Source organism: Cyclopterus lumpus, chromosome 25 (genome assembly GCF_009769545.1).
Source record: "Cyclopterus lumpus isolate fCycLum1 chromosome 25, fCycLum1.pri, whole genome shotgun sequence".
In the NCBI taxonomy this organism is placed as follows: Eukaryota; Metazoa; Chordata; class Actinopteri; order Perciformes; family Cyclopteridae; genus Cyclopterus; species Cyclopterus lumpus.
Window position 1 is genome coordinate 4,449,888 of NC_046990.1, and position 23,943 is coordinate 4,473,830.

Consider the following 23,943-nt stretch of genomic DNA (forward strand, 5'->3'; position numbering starts at 1 on the left):
CAAAAAATGTTGTTCAATGCATACAACATTTTTTATCATCATTATATATAAATGTAAACAGAATCCACACTTAAAAAAATAGTGTCCATGAGCAAAACAATAAACTCCCAGTTGCTCCCCATAGTTGGTGTTTTTATAGGTAGAAAAGCGCAGTATATTTACTAAGGCTTCTTTTCCAATTAAATAAGAGTTGTGTATGATTTTTCTTTATGCATCACCGAGTAATTTAGCAGAATAAGTATAATTTCTTTATTGGTACCCAAACGTAGGTATCATATCTGCACTAAAATGAAACATTTCCAAAACCCAGCTCTACGTATTTGTGGTTCACAAAAGAAGAACTTCTAGCAGGAGCATAACTAAAATGAAAATCTGATCCAAAAGAAGTAACACTAATGCAACGACCACCAACATGACATAAAGCAGTAGTAGTGCTTTATGGTTCATCAACCAGTAAGGGTGTTCACTTACGCTTGGATCGTCTCTCTTTCCAGCAGGGCCTCGTTGAGCAGTTTGTTGAGCTCTTGTTCGTTCTCCTGAGCATCGATAACCCTTTCAGCCAGGTCCCGCAGCCGAAGCCTTCTCCGAGGATTAGGGAAAGATGGATTTACCACCTTAAGTCCCAGAAGAAAAAGTGGTGAATGGAGAACACCCATATACTCCATTTCTATATCTTACTATATCAATGCCATTTCAGCAATTATGTTAGTCAGCTGATCTGTCCTCACACTTCTACTGCAAGAATCCTCTCTGAACATCAACATCTTGCTTCACAAAAGAGAAACCTGTATGCAGGATTTCTAGGAAATCTGCTGTGGATATTCATGATCCCCTGAGGTTGAAGCATAAGGTCTGCTGTCCACATTGTGCAATGTGTACACGGGCCCTAATGCTATTATCGAGTCCAGATTCCCCCCATTACACAATAAAATCTAATAAAAATGACATTTGTTCAGCACATTCAAACTGCGCAGAGGATGAACTCCATTTTAGACACTCCACCAGCTTTCCTCTTGTGCTTGCCTCAGGACAACATGTCAACATTGAACACAAGATTTGCTCACAGTCTCATATATAATCAATGTGTTCAGCAAATGGCATAGCTAGCCCCTGAAAAGAACTGTTTTGGTCATTTCCCTCTTATAAATGCTAGTGTGACCAGACCATAAGAATGGCTCTATATCATCAGGGTGTCACCAGTGAGATATTTTCTACTTGTAATCTTAGTGATTTATTGGTTACCCTCGTATCAAGGTCTTCTGGTTCCTCCGGTGTGGGGCAGGCTGTGTTCACATTGCCGTTACACTCTGTGGTGTTGATCAACAGTGGGGAGTTTCCATTGGAAGAGGTAACAGACAGCTTCTAATGTGAAGCAAGCAAACAGGAAGTGCTGAGTGATTACTGGGAAAGGTTGACTGACTTTTCTTTCTTCCTTTTTACATTTGCAACATATCCATGTATTTTGAACGCTGCACATACAGTATCTTTTATTTTGAAATTATTTTAACATTTAGCTTTGAGTAACAAGAGCTATTCAAATGTGATTGTAAATGTAACAGTGTATCAGCTGAATATAAGACCATCATTTAAATGTGTGTGGCAGGTTTGACTCACTACACCATTGATTCCACTCTTCCCCACAGGTCCTTTAGGAACAACGACTAGGAAGGTCTCGATGCCTCTCTCCCTCAGGTAGTCACAGCGCTCACCTCCATTCCCTGGCTCCACATCAAACTCTCCATGAAGACATTCCATGGTGCTCTGTGAGATGTGGACACGACTGGTCCACAAAATACAGAGGGGTCAAAGATTAGACACACCAGGAGATCAGTGATGGAGAGGTTAAGTTGTTGTGCAAAGAGACGTCACACAGAAGTGGACCATTTGATTTTTTTTGTGTTGAACTGTGTGACATTCTTGTCATCCACCTTTGATCTCTAAAATAAGATCTGAGCTGCCTACATCAAGAGAAGAGGCTTAACATAGAGACAGCGATGTGCTATCATCAGCACCCTTGTGGAATGAACTGTGTGGATGAGACTGAGTCCTGCAGCTACAGGCCAGTCACACAGAGCACACTCACAAGAGACAAACAGGAACATCCTGTCAGAGGCCCACATTCTCAGGCTGTGGGCACATTAGGTGGAAAGTAGGCCGTGTTTTCAGCATGATGTCCTGCCCCTGGGGCTTAAAGGGATAGATATGGTGTTTTGAAGTGGGGCTGCATGATGTTCCTATCCATAGTCAGTGTATTACAAGAGTAGGCAGTGGTCATCACAGCCCCAGTTTGGAGAAGCAGACAGGAGTACCAGCACAGCAGCAAAACCATGAACTGCTGAGAATGTGGGCAGGAGCAAACCTATTTTAGCCAATTCAAGAGAGACCCACCTAAACTAATCAGTTTGACAGACATGGACATGAACCTAAGAGTGAAACTTATCTGTACTGCTTTTGGCGAAGGAGTCTTTGAAGTTAGCATAAAGAAGTTTCACTTTCAGTTCAGTTCTCTGTCTAAAAGGGCTGTTTGACAATAAGACAAAGTTGTGAAAATATTCTGAATCTCGCGTACACTTAAACACATTTGTAGATGTGTCTCTCTTTTAGGGATCTAAAATACATTTTGCTGATGCTCACACACACACACAGCAGTACACTACTTTGCTGTCTGAACGCTATCGACTGTAGTTATACACAGACTATGGATTCAAAACAACCATCCATGAAATGTCTTGCTGGTAATAATTCAACTGCTCTTTAGTTTTTCCTGATCCGATGTGAGGTCCTGGGACAGGGATGTCGTATGGGTACAGATTGTAAAGCCCTCTGAGGCAAATTAGTAATTTGTGATTTTGGGCTATACAAAATAAATTTAATTTAATTTAACTTGCTTCAAAGAGAGGAATTACATGGGATGGTCTGTTCTTACCCTGGTATCCCTCCAGCCTCCATCTTGTTTGCCACAGTGACATCTGTGGACCAGACGTCGTACTGCCAGCGTTTCTGACCCAGCACCCCCCCAAGGACTGTCCCGCTGTGCACTCCAACCCGCATGTCGACGTCTGTCTGGGTTTTCTCTCGGACGTACCTGTGGTTGGTTTAAAAAGCACCACATTAAATAAGAACATGCTGAAATTACAACTAGCTTCTGTTTTAGTTACAATCAACAACCCTGCTCTCTTTTCTGACAATGGGGAACACTGTCTCTGATAGATCTCATTTAGAGCAGCAAGGAACATCCAAAATAAAAGGAAATCCATTCATGGCAGCTCGTCTGGAGTCTGACCAAAATGTTGCATCAGCTTAATGATCCCTCATTGTTTACTTCACTTTATTTCACAGATGTGGTCCACAGAAAGACCATCAGAGGGATCAATTCCATACTGCATCACATGAAAATGTGACATCGAGTGAAGTTTAGAACAGGCCAGCTCCTGACCCCTCATCTCTGTACTCACGAGATGGCCTCCACCATGGCCAGACCCATCATGATGGAGCATGCAGCGTGGTCCTCCCTGTAGTCCGGTAGCCCACAGATACAGTAGTAGCAGTCTCCCAGGATCTTGATCCTCAGCTGGTGATATTTCTGAAGAGGTTTAGAAAGAGAGAGATCACCTTTTCCGCAATTATAGAAATGACAGAAAGGCTGACCTCTGAAACATTTTGCAATTGTTTTTAGATACGCAGATCTTATCTGTTGGATCGGGATCAGCATATATAATATACATATATATATATATATATATATATATATATATATATTATATATATATATAAAATAGACTGACTTCAGAAAGCAACACACAATAGCTTTCTGTTCTGCTCCATTCCCTTGCTGTGTTGAACCAACGTAGGTGAGGTAAGATACGGCTGCTAAGCATCATTTCAAGCATGAGCTTCAGAGTAAGTGTGAGAGCAGTGGTATTAGTGAGACATGAGGCACCACCCAGGAGGTCCAGTTTGAGGAACAGATCTAGGAATTTTGGTGGTTTGTGTTCCTCACAATGCTGAACAGTAACCACGGCAGAATGTATGTTGTCTCTCAGCACAAAGATGGCAACGTAAACAGTAGAACTACACAAAGTAATCTACCAGGAATGTGCCGCTGGATGACCGTGCTGTTTGCCCCTTTTAAATGAATGAGCGGATGCCATTTTTCACAGTCAGTCAGACTAAAGACGGCCACGCTGGGAAAGCCAGGGGTTATCGATGCCATTCACAGTTAACGAATGATACATCACATTTACTTCATACGCTTTTCTCTGGATTCAAGAAATCATATATCACACATAAATGATGGAGGAATAGTTACATAAAAGATATGAAGATATATGTCTTAAACAGAGTGGGAAACCGAGGGCACTGTATTGATCAGTCCTCTGCGTCAGGAGGTACCCTGAGTTTAAGTCTGCTAGTCTGGATCAGTTTTATGTAAATATGTGAAAATATAGATAGTAGTTTTTATATTGCTAATCTTATAATGAATAATCTTATATAGATATAAGTATATAACATAAAAAATGACTACAGGACACTCTTTCTGTAACTGGGATGATGCCTCATACGTTAAAATAATCCAAATGACTCACATGAGAGGTTGATAAAGACTCCATATGTCTGTAAAGCAGTCAGAATGTTATGTAACGATGTGAAACTCACTGCAGCCAGTTTGTCAAAGCGAGCAAAGAGCTCATTGAGCAGTTTGACCAGTTCATGAGCGCTGCAGGACGATGACAGCTGTGTGAAGCCCACGATGTCTGCAAACAAAATACTGCCCCACAACAAGACAGACACAAGTTGCTCCATTAGTATTGATATCATCTTGCTACAGTCACAGAAACAGTATCAACCATGCACATATTCACTCTTTCAAGTCGTCACATTGTTACAAACCGCTGCTTAGAATCTGTGTCCAGTCTTTCAATTCATTAGCAGTGATCCCTGATGAAAACTGATGACTGGCTGCTTTTGATTTGGCTGTGCCGGCACACCGGATATTAATTAGTGGTCAGGGTGGAGAACCCCACTGAAACGGAGGTGGAACAGGAGGCGGCAGGTAAGATGTTGAATCTTTATCAGCAGCAGGTGGTGGAGATGCTGTGATACACTTTTCAAAGCTTACAGTGTTGATGGAGATGACTGGAGCTTTGATTTGGCTACAACAAGCCATGTCAGATATGGGTTTTAGTCTGATGTTTTTGATGCTGTTGGTTCAGTCCACAAATGCATTTGCACTGGTACACATTGAAATGTAATGGGAACTACACCCACTCGTTTTTTTAGTAGGTGTGAATAGAACCAATAAAGCCACAATTTATTTTCCTCATATTTTTCAATATTGATAATAAATTATTTCATCATTTCTGTTTAAAAATGTGCTTGAACTTAATAATTTAAAAGATTCAGAACCTGAAAATGAGCCACAAAGAATGTATTTAAACAAACTAAACTGAATAGAGCAGCCAAGAGCATACCTTCATTCTGTGTGTGTCAGCAAAAAGCCAGACTTCTCTGATGGGTTATTAAAGCAAGCCTCACATCTCATTCCAGCGGATCCTTGCTGGTGTTTGAGACTGTAAGCATTTGCATTCATGTTCAATGGATGTTGATGCTTCAGGTAACAGACTGAACCTGTGTCTTTGTTACCTCAGGATTATATACATCACCAGTCTGTTTCAATGTCAAGCGGACAAAATCCACAATCCTCTCTCTGTGCAGAAATACATTACAAAGTGTGTTCAATTGGAATATAGTCCATGACAGATTGATGAAGCCTCACTGCAGCTTCAGCACAGAATGTTGCCTCCCATTACTTTCACTGAACACAAATTAAGAAGAACTGAAAAAATGATTACAGCAAGCAAAAGCTGTGTCGGGGCAGACTTGAACCGTTGTGAACTTGTATATGCACACTAACCCTATGATCTTGTTTATCCACAACAGGTTGTTCCTTTGTCATGCTTGTAGTAACTGTTGAGGTGCAGCTTTCTCAACCAACACAAACAAGTTTCCTCTTCTGTCCCATTGAACTGTGTGACTTCTGATATAACCACAGTGTGCTGTGTTGAGTTCAGCTAACTCAACCAACCCTGCTGTCTGTTTTTGGAAGTGGGTTGTTTGTAAAAGGCCGCTATACGATTTGGTAGAAATGGCTTTGTTGTGTTGTTATTAGTACGTTGACAAATCAATGTAATGTTTCAACAGGGTATCAGTTTGAACAAATAAGAAAATAAACATCTGTTTGCTTAACATTTTGATTTATTTGGTGTGTGACTTTGCTTGTGAACATACTCAGGGATCCATGTAGATACCTAGACACCACTGTGAGAAGCCACTTGCTGCACATTCATGTTACATATGAATGTTCAGCTAAAAGCAGTCATGGTCAAAGTCTACAGAGGAACCAAATTACCTGACGTTTTCATGTCTGTACATGTACATAGTGTTGAACTGCTGCATCTCTTTCTGACTGGGCTCCTTCTTCATATCCTGAAGCATCTCATCAGCTATGTGCTTTGGAAGGATGGAGAGCAGCAGGCGTTCCTGGAGAGGACAAAGACAGGACCAAAGAGGACGTCATACACACCTACTGAAAACAAACAGGGAGCATACCAATAACAACAATTGTACATGCCCTATTAGATGAGAGTGAGATGTTCAGATGGATACAAATGTCATGTGTGTGTGTTAAGTACAGCGCTGGAGTCAGGATGCAATTGGCCTAGCATAAGGACAGGAAGCATGGGAAGATATGTGAAGATATAGTGTTGACATTATGTCAAAGACCTCTATGGACAGGTATAAGAACACATACCAGGAATTTGACTCTTCTTATTTTGCTCTGTCACTTTAGGTAGTTCTTCCCATGCTGATGTATGTTCAAGTGTTTATTTATCTGATAAGATAATCTGATCGGTCATGATTGACAGCTCCTCTGAGTGAAGTTGTTGAGGAGCCAGAGGCTCAGGAGTTGAATCAGATAGGAGTTGCAACGTTACATATGCAATGACAAAATATTCAAGACACCTTCTGTGGTTCAGCGGTCGTCCTTCAATCAGAGGATCGTCGGTTTGATCCCCGACTAGAGCATGTCAATGTGTTCTTGGGCAAATTGCTCCCGCGATGTTTCAATGTTTGTGTTCTGATGGGCAAGTGGCATGGCAGCATCAGTGTATGAATGTGAGTGAATGATGACATGTAATGTTAATGTACCTAATGGTACATTAACATTACATGTCATCATTCATAAACTTATGACAGAGGTTACCATGCAAGGTGCCACCTGTCCATCAGGACTATATAACCAGTCATACCCCACAGGAAAAGCCTGCAGGGGCAAATCAAGGTTAAATGTATTAGGTCTAATGACACAACGACATGTAGTAACGGAGCCGGGGATCGAACAGCCGATCCTTTGATCTACCGCTGATCCACAGTCACCCTTGGAACAGTAGTGTTCGTAAAACTAGAAAGACGCTATACAAGTACGGTCGATTTACTATTCTTGTTTGATGTGGCACATGTGGTGGTGAATGAAAACTGGCCAACATCAATACAGGAGTTGTCGATTAACTACAGATGTGACAGAGGAGGATACAGAAAGTCACACAGACATTGAGCAAAGACAGGAGATTGCTGACAATAAAATAGAGGACAGAGCAGGGGTTGAGACAAATGGACACATGGCATGGAACTGATAGATGTATTTACACACAGCTTAAGTGTTAGGATGGGCAGGCAAAGGTACAAACACAAACTGGTACAATCGCCTGCACACTGCGTTACCGTTTAAAACGAAAATAATGTCCTGTCACATGGTAACACGGTAACAGAAAATACGTATTATAGTACTTTTTAAATAATAAAAGATTGTGCTTGATACTGAAGATCTTCCTCTATAAACTCAAGCAGACAGATTTTCTTGGTTACATTATTCAGACTTCAAATAATCTATTTAATTGCTTTTGTCAAAACAGCTTCAATAATAAAACAAAATGTTTGTTGAATAAATAAATACATATCTTCCAATTTTATGTGCTTTTATGTTCCATCTTTAATCCTGATTGTTTTGAGTAAACATGAATCTACCAGGATAAACTGTGCCCTCCTCTTTGTTTACTTTATTTTATTTTTTACATCTCCATGCTTCCAGTGGTAACTATGGAAGACAATTTTCGACACTGTAAGAAAAAAATTAGGATCCTGTAAGTCAGTGGTCGCCAACCCGTCGATCGCCGAGACGTTCCCTGTCGCTCTCCAAAATAAAATGAAAATAAATTCAGAAACACATTGTTCCTCATTCTCGAACATTTTCTGAAGTGTCTTCTAAGATATTATTTTACGGACTTCAGAAGATCAACGTCAGAAAAGATCTCCGCCTGATTCATTAACGCCTGAAAATGTGTTCTTACACAGCCGAAGTGTTCTCAGCTGCGGTCCCCCAATGAGGGGAACGTAGTCTGCCGTGGTACTACAGGTGGGGCGCAGGGGGACATGCATAAATACCTTTATTGAGAACTTATTACACAAGTTCAAAGCACACGGACATAAAACTAAGTCGTTAATAAACACACGTTAGCCTCTGTTAGCTGTCCCCCGGCAGCCCCCGAGCAGCCAGATGGCTGGGTGACTGTTCGAAGGGGTTTTATTAAGTCTAAACAGAAGCCCACTGAGCACCGCGAACCTCTTCACGTTTCGAACTAGTTTTCCCCACTCAGTGACGCACCCGCTGAGAAACCCACTCTGGTTTTAGGTAGCTCCATAGTCAGAAACGTGAAGATAGGGAAGCCAGGGACCAAAGTCATATGCATCCCGGGGGCCAGAGCGGGCGACATTGAATCTTGTTTAAAACTGCTGGCTAAAGATGAGCATAGTTACAGTAAGATTATAATACACGCCGGCGGTAATGACTCCCGACTGCGGCAGTCGGAGGTCACTAAAATTAATGTAGAATTGGTGGGTGCTTATGCCAAGACTATATCGGACACCGTAGTTTTCTCTGGCCCTCTCCCGAATCTGATAAACGATGGCATGTCGTCATTCAACCGCTGGTTGTCCAGGTGGTGCCCAGCAAACAATGTGGGCTACATAGATAACTAGCAGACTTTCTGGGGAAAGCCTGATCTGATGAGTCGAGACGGCATTCATCCCACTTGGGATGGAGCGCGTCTCATTTCTGCGAACATGGCCAAGTTGATTAACGGACTTAATCCATGACCCAGAGTTCAGATCAGGAAGCAGAAGCAGAGTTGTAGTCTTCCACCCTTCTCTGCACTTCCATTCGAGCAGTTACCCACCCTTAACCTTAATTCTATAGAGACTGTGTCTGTCCCACGGCCACTTAAATTAATTAAATCAAAAGTAACCAGAAGAGGAGTCATACAAAATAACCTCATACAGGTTAACATCACTACGGCAACAGTGCAACAAAACAGGATAATTAAATGTGGACTCCTAAATATTAGATATCTGTCATCTAAAGCTGTATTAGTAAATTATTTAATATCAGACAATCACATTGATTTATTGTGTCTTAGTGAAATATTCTAATTTTTCAATTTCAATTTCAATTCAGTTTATTTTGTATAGCCCAATATCACAAATTAGCCTCAGAGGGCTTTATAATCTGTACACATACGACATACGAATATGTCAGCATAAATGAATCAACTCCTCCAAGTCATATTAATACTCACATTCCTCGAGGCACCGACCGAGGAGGTGGAGTAGCAGCCATCTTTGACTCAAGCCTATTAATGAATCCTACACCTAAACTAAACAACTCATTTGAAAGCCTTGTTCTTAGTCTTTCACATCCAACCTGGAAAACATTACAGCCAATCCTATTTGTTATACTGTACCGGCCACCAGGTCCATATTCAGAATTTATATCTGAATTTTCAGAGTTTGATCAAGTTTAGTCCTTAAAACTGATAAGGTTATTATTGTAGGAGATTTAAATATTCATGTGGATATTGATAATGATTGCCTTAGTACTGCATTTATCTCATTGTTGGACTCGATTGGCTTCTGTCAGAGAGTACAGAAACCCACTCACTGCTTTTGGCCACACCCTCGACCTTGCATATGGCATTGACATTGAGTATTTGGAGGTCTTCCCACAGAACCCTCTTCTGTCAGACCATTACCTCATAACTTTTGAGTTTATACTCCCAGAGTATACACCGTTAGTCAAAAGTTTCTAAACCAGATGTCTAACTGACAGTGCTGTAGCTAAATTTAAAGTAGCGATTCCTTCTGCATTTGATTCAATACCACGTCTCAATGTGATGGAGGACTCCTGTGCTAACTTTAGTCCGTCCCAGATTGATCATCTTGTCGATAGTGCTACAGGCTCACTGAGAATGACACTAGACTTGATAGCCCCACTGAAGAAAAATACTTCTTCAATGAAAAGATTTGAACTATTAGAGGCAAGATTGATGATCTCTTGCCCTCAACTACTGCCGATCTGTCATCAAGAGGAGTGGCCTTGAAAACGGCCGTATGCCCTGGTGTATATTTGGATAGCTTTTCTCCCATTAACCTAGACCAATTGTCCTCAACGGTTTCTACTTCTAAACCGTCTACCTGTCTCTTGGACCCCATCCCAACGAGGCTGCTTAAAAACGTGTTGCCTTTAATTGGCACCTCTCTGCTGGATATTGTTAATGTGTCTTTGCTAACAGGCCATGTACCACATTCCTTCAAAAGTAGCTGTAATTAAACCTCTCCTGAAAAAGCCCACTCTTAATCCAGAGGTGTTGGCTAACTACAGACCAATCTCTAACCTTCCCTTCCTCTCTAAGATCCTTGAGAAAGTAGTCGCAAATCAGTTGTGCGACTTTCTACATCAGAATAGTTTATTTGAGGAGTTTCAGTCAGGATTTAGAAAACACCACATCACAGAGACAGCACTGGTGAAAATTACAAATGACCTCCTAATTGCATCAGATAAAGGACTCATCTCCGTACTGGTATTATTAGACCTTAGTGCTGCGTTCGACACCATTGATCATGACATCCTATTACAGAGACTGGATCAGTCGATTGGCATTTCAGGTACCGCACTAAGTTGGTTTAAATCCTATTTATCAGCTCAATCTCAATTTGTATTTGTAAACGATGAAGCCTCAATGACCACCAACGTTAATCATGGAGTTCCATAAGGTTCTGTGCTTGGACCAATTTTATTTACCTTATATATGGTTCCTTTGGGCAACATTATCAGGAAACACTCCATAAACTTTCATTGTTATGCAGATGATACTCAATTATATCTATCGATCAAACCAGAGGAGACCAACCAGCTCGCTAAAATTCAAGCATGTCTTAAAGACATTAAAACATGGATCACCTGCAACTTCCTGATGTTAAACTCAGACAAAACTGAAGTTATTTTACTCGGCACTGAACACCTTAGAGATCAATTATCTGGTGATGTGGTTTCTGTAGATGGCATTGCCCTGGCATCCAACACCACTGTAAAGAATCTCAGCAGTTATCTTTGATCAAGACTTCAGGCACATCTTGTCTCAAAAAGATGCAGAAGAGCTGGTTCACACGTTTGTTACTTCTCGACTGGATTACTGTAACTCCTTATTATCAGGCTGCTCTAATAAATCTCTTAAATCCCTCCAGTTAATCCAGAATGCTGCAGCTTGTGTACTCACAAAAACTAAGAAAAGAGATCACATTACTCCAGTATTAGCTGCTCTGCACTGGCTCCCTGTAAAATCAAGAATCACATTTAAAATTCTTCTCCTCACCTACAAAGCCTTGATTGGTGATGCACCATCATATCTTAAGGAGCTTGTAGTTCCATACTGCCCTACTAGAGAGCTGCGCTCACTAAATGCGGGGCTACTCGTGGTTCCTAGAGTCTTCTAAATTAGGATGGGAGCCAGAGCCTTCAGTTATCAAGCTCCTCTTTTATGGAACCAGCTTCCATTTTCAGTCCGGGAGGCAGACACAGTCACCTCATTTAAGAGTAGACTTAAGACTTTCCTCTTTAATAATGCTTATAGTTAGGGCTGAATGAGGTTTGCCCTGGTCCAGCCCCTAGATATGCTCCCATAGGCTTATAGGCTGTTGGGGGATGTTTTAGGATACACTGAGCACCTATCTCCTCTTCTCTCTCTGCTGATGGATGAATTTACATCTCTCCATTGCACCTTACTAACTCTGCTTCCTCCCCCGGAGTCTTTGGGACTTCACGTCTCATAGGGTCCATTGGACCGGGCTGTGTCTGATGCCTCCTGCCTGGTGAGCCGACCTCCCGCGTTGGCCCTGCTGATCGCCCCGACCCCCCTCCTCTCTACCTCCTTCTGTTTCATGGATTGTGGAGGTCCTTTCATACATTGTCATATTCATTGAATGTGTTTATGTAACTCTGTAATGCCGTTCATTCTGTACACATGACATCTATTGCTTCTGTCCATCCGGGGAGAGGGATCCTCCTCTGTTGCTCTCCTGAAGGTTTCTTCCCTTTTTTCCCTGTGAAAGGTTATTTTTGGGGAGTTTTTCCTGATCCGATGTGAGGTCCTGGGACAGGATGTCGTATGTGTACAGATTGTAAAGCCCTGTGAAGCAAATTTGTAATTTGTGATATTGGGCTATACAAAATAAACTGAATTGAATTGAAAAGCAGAGGAGCCATCATGTGTGAGGCCACGTTTGCAAGATGATTACTCACTTTAATTTCCTCACCAAACCTCCTCTACTCTAGTGTTAAACACCGGAGCCCCCCGGGGCTGTGTACTCAGCACCCCCCTGTTGCACGTTGTACACCCTTGACTGCTACCCCAAACACGAGGAGAACGTCATATGGAGAGCATATCAACAATCTATCAGAGTGTTGCTCAGAGGACAACTTACTGCTCAACTTACTGCTCAACGCCAGTAAAACCAAGGAGCTGGTTGTTGACACACATCCTTTTGAAGCTTATAAACGGCTGTATTCCTTAAGGAAACTTAAGAAGGCAACATTCCTGTGCCAAGTTCTTGTCAACTTTGACAGAGTAGCAATAGAAAGCATCCTGAACCACCAAGCCACAAGCTGTTCACCGTGCGACCGTCTGAAAAGAGATCTTCAGGAGGAAGAAAAGGATAGCATCTATGTCCCGCTTTCTTCTCATTCAAGTAAATATTTACTGGTCGTAAGAAAGAATTCCCCTAACTTTCAAAGAATTCCCGCTGCCATATGGAAGATTTATCGCCGAGCAGATTCATCAAATGAGGGAAGCTCCGGATCCCGAATTGAATGCATACATTCGAAGAAGCACATCGACCGCTACGAAGCCACCTCAAAGTAAGAGGCTGGTGTCTGGGCAGAGATAGATCGTAGGAGTGCGTTTATAATCTTGTTTGTTTCATTTTAAGTTGAACTGTTCTGTTAATGTGTATTTGCACAATGTTAAGTTCCATTAGTACTGTGTAAAATTATTGTTGTGTTGTTGCTGTTATAACTGTGTTGTTTTAATGCTGTTTTAAGAATGTTATCCCAACGTGATTTAAGAGTTTTGTGTTTAGATCTACGCGAGTGGGGTGGGTAACTGTAACTTTATGAAGTCTAATTGCTGTATTTTACAGTGGCGCTGAGGCTCTGCCTTGCTTTGAGTTTTTCCTTTTCCTTATAGTTTAAACTTTACACTATAAACACGTACTCAAACACAAATATGTTATGCTCATCTCAGACACACGGTCTGTGTAAATGCAGCCTCTATTGTGTGCCTCAATACTCTATGAAATAATCGTGGCCTCGCCTCCATTTATGTTGTTTTGTGTCGCATACAAGACTATACGCCATCTCGTAGTTTTCTCCTCCGCCATTGTTAAGGCTTGCGTGGAGTGATGGCCATCTTTCTTTTGTCTCGCGTCTCCCCCCTCCCTACACAGGTCTGTAGTGCAGCAGGGCACGCGCACACTTGATCAATATTGTTAGAGGTAAATAAACTCTTAAGAGCACTTTCTGAGATTACTTTGTGCATGTGTTTTGTGACATCAGCTGGATATCATGGCCTATGCTTGATTCAACCTACACGGTTCACTCTGAATGTGGAATAGTACTTTGACAATTTGACTATTTGTTAATAACCTTGTGTGTATGGTTCTAGCGGGCTGCACGGTGGTGTAGTGGCTAGCACTGTCACCTCACAGCAAGGGGGGGCCAAGGTTTGACCCCCGATCCCGGGCGGTCCTTCTGTGTGGAGTTTGCACAGTCTCCACGTGGCAGAGTGGGTTCCCTGCGGGTTTTCCGGCTTCCTCCCACAGTCCAAAGACATGCAGCTCAGGTTAATTGGATGTGAGTGTGAATGGTTGTCTGTCTCTATATGTTGCCTGCGATAAACCGGCGACCTGTCCAGGGTCAGCTGGGATCGGCTCCAGCATCGGTTCGGATAATGGAATGGATGATTCTTTACAAGTTTAGTAAAAACTTAAAACGCAATATTACTGTCATAAATAAATGTAAATGATGACCCCAAAAGTGAAACAGTTCCCTTAAACTTGTATTAACAACAGAATGCTGAAATGTCCTCTGACCTGTTGCTGGCTCTGCTCCTCCAGGTTGAGTTTGACCTCCAGTGACTGCCTGGCCTCAAGAAAGGCCTTTCGATGTTTACGGTCAGCCATGTAGTACGACATGACGCCCACAGTGATGGCACACACATAGATCACTATGTTGGCCAGCAGCTTGAAAGAAAAAGAATGCAACAGTTAAGGCTCAATATTGAATTAACACATGCACAATAAGGGATAAATATGGCACAACAAAAAAGTTCTGTGAAGTCTAGCTTTAAAGATGACATATTATGCAGAATGCACTTTATGTTTTTTCAAATGTGTCCCCATTGTGTATACATATCTAGAAGTGTAACAAAAGATCAGTCTCTCTTTTCCTCCTGCTCCATCTATCAGAAGACGTGAGTAACAACGAGCTAGTCAGATGTGACGTCCTGCGGGGCTGCTGTGCTTACAGAACCACCTCCAGCTAGGTGACCAAACACTGATACGGAACACCTGCCCAATCTACTCCGCTGTCTGCCATTGTGATTTTTTTGATTGATTGATTTATTTAACCAGGAAAAAGCCTCATTGAGATTAAAAATCTCCTTTACAAGAGTGTCCTGACCAAGACAGCAAAAGCACATTTAACAAAGTTTCAGACATACAACATAAAACAGTGACAGACAATAAAAACTTTAGTAAAACCAAAACTAAGATTCAAGTCATCACATCTCAGTTCACACAGGTGCACATACCTCAGTCAGAAAAACATCTACAACCAGATGAACCTTCCTCCAACTCTTTCAATGTATTTTTAAAACCACCTAAAGAGACCGGCTCTTTGCTATGGCGGGACCTGGTCATGGTACGAGCAAGTGGATTGACTTCATTGGATCTGGCAATGTCTTTCCTCTAGGATGGTCAGTTCACAGCAGGATTCCCCTCCACTGCAGTTCAAGAATCCATAGACTGTGACCTTACTTCAAACTATGAAGCTGGAATGTTTATGTTGTTTTACTGCCTATTTTGCAGGTTAGCCTATTGAAGTAAACCTGATTATAGGCCTGAAGGCCAGAGTAATGTTGGAGTACCAGTTATGTTTGAACCCTGTTAAATAACCATAGTAGTAGGTTGGATGTGGGTAACATCAACTGTACTTTCATGATGCTTTTTGTAAAACCTGTGTTGCATGCCTTCTGCTACGTGCTCCTTGCCGGTATGCGTGTGCGTAGCTGCTTTATTCTGTGTAGATTTACTTTTTGCTTTTTATCACAACACAAGTAACATTCTAAAGCTTAGTTGTTACTCACCGTGCAAGACGCACCTGCACCAGACAATGATGTAATCATTGGTCGCAGCGCTTGGTCGTGCACCTCTGAATTTCTTTGTAACTTGGCACACAGGATCACATGACTGTCACAAATATTCATTGATAAAACACTATTTACATGTTTAAAGAAGGTTCATTTGTTTTGAAATGCTTTAGAAACAGGGAGGTCTTAGAAAAACTTAATTTGAGTGAATATTTTGCAGCTAAATCAAATTGTTTACGGGATGTTCGACCTTTGTTTTTTTTTAAATACATGTAATACTTGTTGTTTCTTTACAGGGGTGGTAGTCATCCATGAACATGAGATATGAGTTTACAGATAATTACAATCCTTCTCATTGTGAAGGTTGGTTTATGGTGTATTGCCGGTTACACCTACAGTCTATGTGTATATCTTGGGGTTACACTTATTGTCTTTTTGATTCTTCAGAGTATTTTATGATTAGATGCCCTCTGGTGTTTTGGAGAATAATGCAACACACAGCGCATAGCAACGCGTCCAGACATCGTTGGAGCTAGCACGCCGTCTGCAGAGGCTCACGCTATGGCGCCAAGCACGGTTCTTAGAGAAACCATCAGATCAGGGGGGTTCTTGCTGGACAGCTGTTATGCTTCAGTCAAGAAATGGTCAACACAAAGAACACAGCGCAAGCAACATCAGGACCGTCTCTGCATCCGTCTCTGAGACACCAGTACACAATAATCCCTTTACTGATGGAGCACATGTCTGTGCTACTCTTTTATTATTATTATTATTATTATTATTATTATTATTATGCTACTTTATTATTATTATTATTATTATTATTATTACCCAATTTATATTTCAATGTCAGTGTCTCTGAATTAAATGCTGGTTCTTTGATTGTGTCAACAACTTGAGGTAGCGGACAGAGAGTTGAATCACTGCGAAGCGTAATTCAGATGAGTTAACTAGTGGACTACTTGTACTTCAAAGCCATTCTTTATCAGTTATAATTTTACAATTATAGATCAAAACTAGATTTATCTTTGTTATTTCGTTCCAAAATACATCTGTCGAAAAGTATTGCCAATTACGTGGAGCATGCATGTAGTTTCTTCAGCTACAAGAGAGGTCCATGAAAGAGACCTTTCACGGCCACAGATCCACCTCATCTAGCTTTGTGATTACTTGCTGTATCTCCATCTGTTGATGTATTGAACGTGCTCTGGCTCGTCTTTACAGACAGGGTGTTGAGCAATGGTAACGGGTCAACTGACAGAACTTAATTGCATGACATGTCTTGTGTTTTATATATTTTCATAATTTAAATATTAATACATGTGTTTTTTTTTCTTTGGAGGACATGGACAAAAACATTTTCAAAGAGCACTTGACTATTTAGTGTTCTCTTTCAAGCGGGTATTGTCTTCACAGAATTGATCGGGCAAATGCCGGTTCCACCTATTATGGAAAAAGAACAGCCTTCACATGAAGACCCTCCTAATGAGCCTTCTCCCTCTGATCAGAAAGCTGTTTCACCAGAACACAAACATGTCCTTTGTGAAGATGACATAATCGGTGCCAGAGCTTCAATAATACCTTGGGCTGCTTGAGACAACTTGCTACAGTTGTGAGCCTGACTGTGGATAAGACGTACAGGTGTTTTGAAGATATTAGACGGCGTTGCCCCCTTTGGGATCAACATTACATCTAAGATTCCAACAGGGAAAGTCTTAACAGTCACAGCATAGCATACCTACATGGTGACATAAAAACCAAAGCAGCGTGACAAATGTAATCAGCACTTTGGTTTTACTTTGCCAATTGATCCATCCCAATGGATACAGCTCGTGTCTGTAAAGACGTTTGTCATGCAAGCTGGAGATTTTCTCTTGTCCACCAACAATCTGTTGTATAAAATCAACTAAGCAAAGGTTGCCCTCCTGTTCAAATGTATGAACATTGGGATTGTGAAGAGGAACACCTTCTCCATCAGGACACCTGCTGTCTCCCAACAGTAAGAGGATAGTCTTAAAACATATAAAAAGGCTCTCCGTAATGCCAGAGCAGCCTATTACTCATCAGTAATAGAGAAAAATAAGAACAACCCCAGGGTTCTCTTTAGCACTGTAGCCAGGCTGACAGAGAGTCACAGCTCTGTGGAGCTGTGTATTCCTATAGACCTCAGTAGTAATGACTTCATGAACTTCTTCAATGAAAAGATTTGAACTATTAGAGGCAAGATTGATGATCTCTTGCCCTCAACTACTGCCGATCTGTCATCAAGAGGAGTGGCCTTGGAAACGGCTGTATGCCCTGGTGTATATTTGGATAGCTTTTCTCCCATTAACCTAGACCAATTGTCTTCAACGGTTTCAACTTCTAAACCGTCTACCTGTCTCTTAGACCCCATCCCAACGAGGCTGCTTAAAGACGTGTTGCCTTTAATTGGCACCTCTCTGCTGGATATTGTTAATGTGTCTTTGCTAACAGGGCATGTACCACATTCCTTCAAAGTAGCTGTAATTAAACCTCTCCTGAAAAAGCCCACTCTTAATCCAGAGGTGTTGGCTAACTACAGACCAATCTCTAGCCTTCCCTTCCTCTCTAAGATCCTTGAGAAAGTAGTCGCAAATCAGTTGTGCGACTTCCTACATCAGAATAGTTTATTTGAGGAGTTTCAGTCAGGATTTAGAAAACACCACAGCACAGAGACAGCACTGGTGAAAATTACAAATGACCTCCTAATTGCATCAGATAAAGGACTCATCTCCGTACTGGTATTATTAGACCTTAGTGCTGCGTTCGACACCATTGATCATGACATCCTATTACAGAGACTGGATCAGTCGATTGGCATTTCAGGTACCGCACTAAGTTGGTTTAAATCCTATTTATCAGATCGATCTCAATTTGTATTTGTAAACGATGAAGCCTCAATGACCACCAACGTTAATCACGGAGTTCCACAAGGTTCTGTGCTTGGAACAATTTTATTTACCTTATATATGCTTCCTTTGGGCAATATTATCAGGAAACACTGCATAAACTTTCATTGCTATGCAGACGATACTCAATTATATCTATCGATCAAACCAGAGGAGACCAACCAGCTCGCTAAAATTCAAGAATGTCTTAAAGACATAAAAACATGGATGACCTGCAACTTCCTGATGTTAAACTCAGACAAAACTGAAGTTATTTTACTGGGCCCTGAACACCTCAGAAATCAATTATCTGGTGATGTGGTTTCTGTAGATGGCATTTCCCTGGCATCCAACACCACTGTAAAGAATCTAGGCGTTATCTTTGACCGAGACTTGTCCTTTAACTCCCACGTTAAGCAAATCTCAAGGATTGCATTTTTTCATCTACGTAACATTTCAAAAATCAGGCACATCTTGTCTCAAAAAGATGCAGAAAAGCTGGTTCACGCGTTTGTTACTTCCAGACTTATTTTACTCGGCACTGAACACCTTAGAGATCAATTATCTGGTGATGTGGTTTCTGTAGATGGCATTGCCCTGGCATCCAACACCACTGTAAAGAATCTCAGCAGTTATCTTTGATCAAGACTTCAGGCACATCTTGTCTCAAAAAGATGCAGAAGAGCTGGTTCACACGTTTGTTACTTCTCGACTGGATTACTGCAACTCCTTATTATCAGGCTGCTCTAATAAGTCTCTTAAATCCCTCCAGTTGATCCAGAATGCTGCAGCTTGTGTACTCACAAAAACTAAGAAAAGAGATCACATTACTCCTGTATTATGATTGGTGATGCACCATCATATCTTAAGGAGCTTGTAGTACCATATTGCCCCACTAGAGAGCTGCGCTCACTAAATGCGGTGCTACTTGTGGTTCCTAGAGTCCTAAAAAGTAGGATGGGAGCAAGAGCCTTCAGTTATCAAGCTCCTCTTTTATGGAACCAGCTTCCACTTTCAGTCCGGGAGGCAGACACAGTCACCTCATTCAAGAATAGACTTAAGACTTTCCTGTTTGATAGTGCTTATAGTTAGGGCTGAATCAGGTTTGCCCTGGTCGAGCCCCTTGATATGCTGCTATAGGCTCATAGGCTGCTGGGGGATGTTTTAGGATACACTGAGCACCTATCTCCTCTTCTCTCTCTCCTTGTGGATGAATTTACATCTCTCCATTGCACCTTATTAACTCTGCTTCCTCCCCGGAGTCGTTGTGACTTCACATCTTATAGGGTCCATTGGACCTGGAGGTGTCTGATGCCTGGTGAGCCGGCCTCCCGCGTTGGCCCTGCTGATGCGCCTCCTCTCTACCTCCTTCTGTTTCATGGATTGGAGTTCCATTCATACATTGTCATATTCATGTAATGTGTTTATGTAACTTTGTAAATGCTGTTCATTCTGTACACATGACATCTATTGCTTCTGTGTATCCGGGGAGAGGGATCCTCCTCTGTTGCTCTCCTGAAGGTTTCTTCCCTTTTTTTCCTGTCAAAGGTTATTTTTGGGGAGTTTTTCCTGATTCGATGTGAGGTCCTGGGATAGGGATGTCGTATGTGTACAGATTGTAAAGCCCTCTGAGGCAAATTTGTAATTTGTGATACTGGGCTATACAAAATAAACTGAATTGAATTGAATTAAGAGAGTTCTGGAAAGAGAGAAGGACTGAGGCCCTCAGCCGCCTCCAAGGGACATTCGGTTCTGGCAGTGTGATTGCATGTAATCAGCGAACTCTTATTTTTATTTTTTTCAGCAGATGGCAGAAATCACTCGCCAGGTCATTGTGTACAGTACTGCAGCTACACCACCATTAAGAATGACACCAAGGAGATGATTCATCTTGGCTCCATAGACAAGCGTCATGGAGAAGGCTTTTATCAAGACAGTGGACAAGCTTACATGCGGGATAAAGCTAGAAGAGAACTGTCATGCCCTGATCAGAGGCCTAATGAGTAAGCACTTATTTGATATACTATATGAGCATGTGTTGAAAGGATGAAATATTATGGTAATATTAAATGATCCCCAATTCACAGCACCAGACAATGGCAGATACAAGGCCCTTGGAATTCATCCAGTCTGGACATGTGGCATAGTGCCAAAAAACATCTTTGTAAGTTCATTCATTTCCATAAGAAGGAACATTTTATAGTGCCATCATTATTTCACACTTTGGGTTGTCATCATTCACCACGTCTGTGACATTCACAAGAACCTGCCAAGATGGGCACCAGGAGAAAACACTGCACTTCAGGTAGTGTGTGTACATGTTCACGAATGTGTGCGTATATATATATATATATATATATATATATATATATATATATATATATATATATATATATATATATATATATATATATATATATATATATGTGTATGAGGAGACAGAAGGGGGAAAGGCCCAATGAGGAGACAGAAAAAAAGAAGTAAAAGAAAGCTGTATTTAAAAGACAATATCAGGAGTCCTAGTTAAAATACGTGTTTATCGCTACAGGTGATTCTCACCAGTCAAGCCTCCTCTGCATAATATGTGGCGATAATTTAGCGTAATGGTGAGTTGTATTTTTTTATGTACTTTATATTGGGTTTTATGCCGGTCATATTATTTTATTTCATTATATTTATCCCCCACACCTTAAAAGGCCATACCGGGAAAATATTGTCTTGAACCAAACCGGTCCGTGGAGCAAAAAAGGTTGGGGTCACATACATACCACGTACATGCAATGTCCCTAATTTAATTCCAGCTCGGGACCTTTGATGCATGTCATTTCCCTCGTTTTTTCTGCTGTGAAAACATCAAGTATAAGCTAAAAGCCTAAAACTGTTAGAACACAAAACAATCTTGGTATGACTAAAGCTGGGTATCAAACCTCAAACTCAGGGTATCATATGAGCAATTTCTTAGCTTAATGTGTGAACCAGCAGTTTCCGGCCTACTGCATCTATAAACAAACTTCTTTAAAAGTCTGTAAAATAAGTGACATCCCACACAAGTAAATGCATTTCAGGACAACCATATACACCACCTCCTTCCCTCTCTTACCTGTCTGCTAAGTGCTGTTCCCTGAATGTCCTCCTGCTGCTGCTGAGCAATAGCGACGCCAAGAACCAGAGTGTGGACCCCACAGGATACAGTAGTGATGAGCACGATGGGTGTCAGCCTCAAAGGCAGAGTCAGGAAAAAGGAAAAGCTGAAGAAAGCCTGCCAGCCGACAGTGTCGCTAGCCTGGTGGAAGCGAGCATAGTTCAGACCCAGGTAGCAGAATATCTGAGCCGCTATGAGCACCCACAAAGCGTAGGGCACCACCCGTCTCGAGATACGGTCTGGCAGCAGCCCAAAGCGGCACAGCAGATAGAGGACGATGTCGGCCGCCAGTCCCACCGATGCCACTAAAACAGAAGCCAGCTTGTCAGTGGTGTAGACCACCGCACACATGACGATGATGTAACTGTCGAAGAGGGCAGCGAACACGACCAGCACCAGCAGGGTTTCGTGTCTCTGCCGTCTGAAGTAGGTCTGGTAGAGGTTTTCCAGAGACTCTGGTGCGAAGGTGAGGCGCATGAACCGCGGCAGGCAGAGGCAGCATCCTGAGCTCCGAACCGTGACCTCGTGTGTTCGCCCGACCGCCTGCCCAGGGTCAGAGGGCAGAGTGACCGAGCAGTCCGCCGAGTACTCCGCCGAGTACTCTGGCTCGGAAAAAGCTCGGTTCCGAGGCATAGTGACCACTTGGGACTTATGCTTCCTGTCTTCTCCTCTGAATAAAAAATAGAAAGCAGTCTGTGGTCTTACAGGAGTAGATCAAACACTGACAGAACTCTTAGGTAAACATCATCTGATCGTTTCTCTTTTGCTGAGTAACCCCCCCCCCCCCCCCCCCGAGAACCCACATATGGCATGAATCACAGTAGTGTGTTGATTGTCAGGACCTGCATGCTGGACAGATGTCTTCTTACATAGCTGCGTCTGTGGTCACTCGGTCCAGTGCTGTCAGTTGACTCAGTTAGTCCTGTGTCGTAGGCACAGATCAAGCACGCCTACTCTTTTTCAGCAGCGTGATCAGAGGAATGTGCACCTTGTTTCTTTTAGCTTTACAGATGGGACTGCATCACCGGCTCCTCTCCACCGTTGTACTCCACAGTTGTGTTCCATTTCAGAGTTGTTGAATTCATTAATGTTGGATCAAATAAGCTGATGTTTGTATGACTCCCTCTGTCTCCAGCAGTCCTCTTGAGTGGACAGCTCTTTGCATCTTGGCCTCCCATAGTCCCCCGTCACGTGGCCTGAATGAAGAGGGACACAGGAGGAACACACTGAGGCATTGTTTGCATTGAACAGAACCTGGTGATCGGGGTCGGGACCATACGGTCCCCTGGTCCTGCACATGGCGGCTACTGGTGGCTGTCTCCTCTGTGGAGACAGTTATGTCAACAACTAGCGCTTTACCACACCATTTATTTTCCGGGCGGGTGACTGGCAGCTGGCACAATGAAATCAATTCATGAACATTTGAAGTTGGTATGTCGTATGACCTACAGAAAAACGACTCGTTACAGTGGCAGATGTTGGCGTCAGGGAGCGGGTCTCTGCTGCCGGCCTACCTAGCTCCATGGTGCGCTCCGTGCGTCGGGAGGCGTACAGTCAGCCTGTGAATGGTCTGAGCGGTCTCAGGTGATACAGGAGACAATGCCACCGACTTCACGTTAGTCATCCAACACGCCCGTTTAAGCGGTGGCGTTAGCATCCCAGAGCTTCACGCCATATCTGACTGAATCCTTTTCTCACTTGGGCTCTTACTGTTCATTTAACCCGTGTGTAATGTCCATTAACCTGCTATGCAGTAGGCTGATCATGTGTCCCCATTCTTCCAGATGCTGTGAAAATCCCGACATGATGTACACGGATGCATCTGCTTACCGTGTGTGGAGCCAGACTCCGTCTCTCGGTTCACGTTGTTCCCTGGAGACAGAAACACAGCACCGGATATTAAACGTCAGTCTGGATGACATGAGGAAAGCGCTCCATGGAAGTACGCCACGGCGGTCTTGGGTGTTTTCCGCAAAAGCAACCGCTTCACCATCAAGCTGCACTACAGATGCTCTGGCTACACGCATATATTCAAGATTTCCGGTCGTTTTCAAAATACAACCTTTCTTTGCATTGT

At 42.3% G+C, this 23,943-nt stretch overlaps 1 protein-coding gene across 2 annotated transcripts in view; it reads right to left on the reverse strand.

Moving 5' to 3' along the window:
- adcy3a (adenylate cyclase 3a) overlaps nt 1–23,873 on the reverse strand; it is a 37,209-nt gene extending 13,336 nt beyond the window's left edge. The window contains exons 1-11 of one of the 2 annotated variants that reach the window (XM_034528742.1): nt 23,697–23,873; nt 22,709–23,062; nt 21,825–22,536; nt 14,539–14,688; nt 6,410–6,540; nt 4,657–4,768; nt 3,456–3,583; nt 2,927–3,085; nt 1,615–1,780; nt 1,243–1,362; nt 472–614 (exon numbers count right to left, since the gene is read on the reverse strand). In XM_034528742.1, coding sequence (XP_034384633.1) covers nt 472–614; nt 1,243–1,362; nt 1,615–1,780; nt 2,927–3,085; nt 3,456–3,583; nt 4,657–4,768; nt 6,410–6,540; nt 14,539–14,688; nt 21,825–22,499 — 1,784 coding nt within the window. In that variant the 5' untranslated portion in view covers nt 22,500–22,536; nt 22,709–23,062; nt 23,697–23,873. Of the gene's footprint in view, nt 1–471; nt 615–1,242; nt 1,363–1,614; nt 1,781–2,926; nt 3,086–3,455; nt 3,584–4,656; nt 4,769–6,409; nt 6,541–14,538; nt 14,689–21,824; nt 23,063–23,696 lie in introns of both variants that reach the window. The other variant, XM_034528743.1, reaches the window with a different exon arrangement.
- Nucleotides 23,874–23,943: the final 70 nt, after the last annotated feature.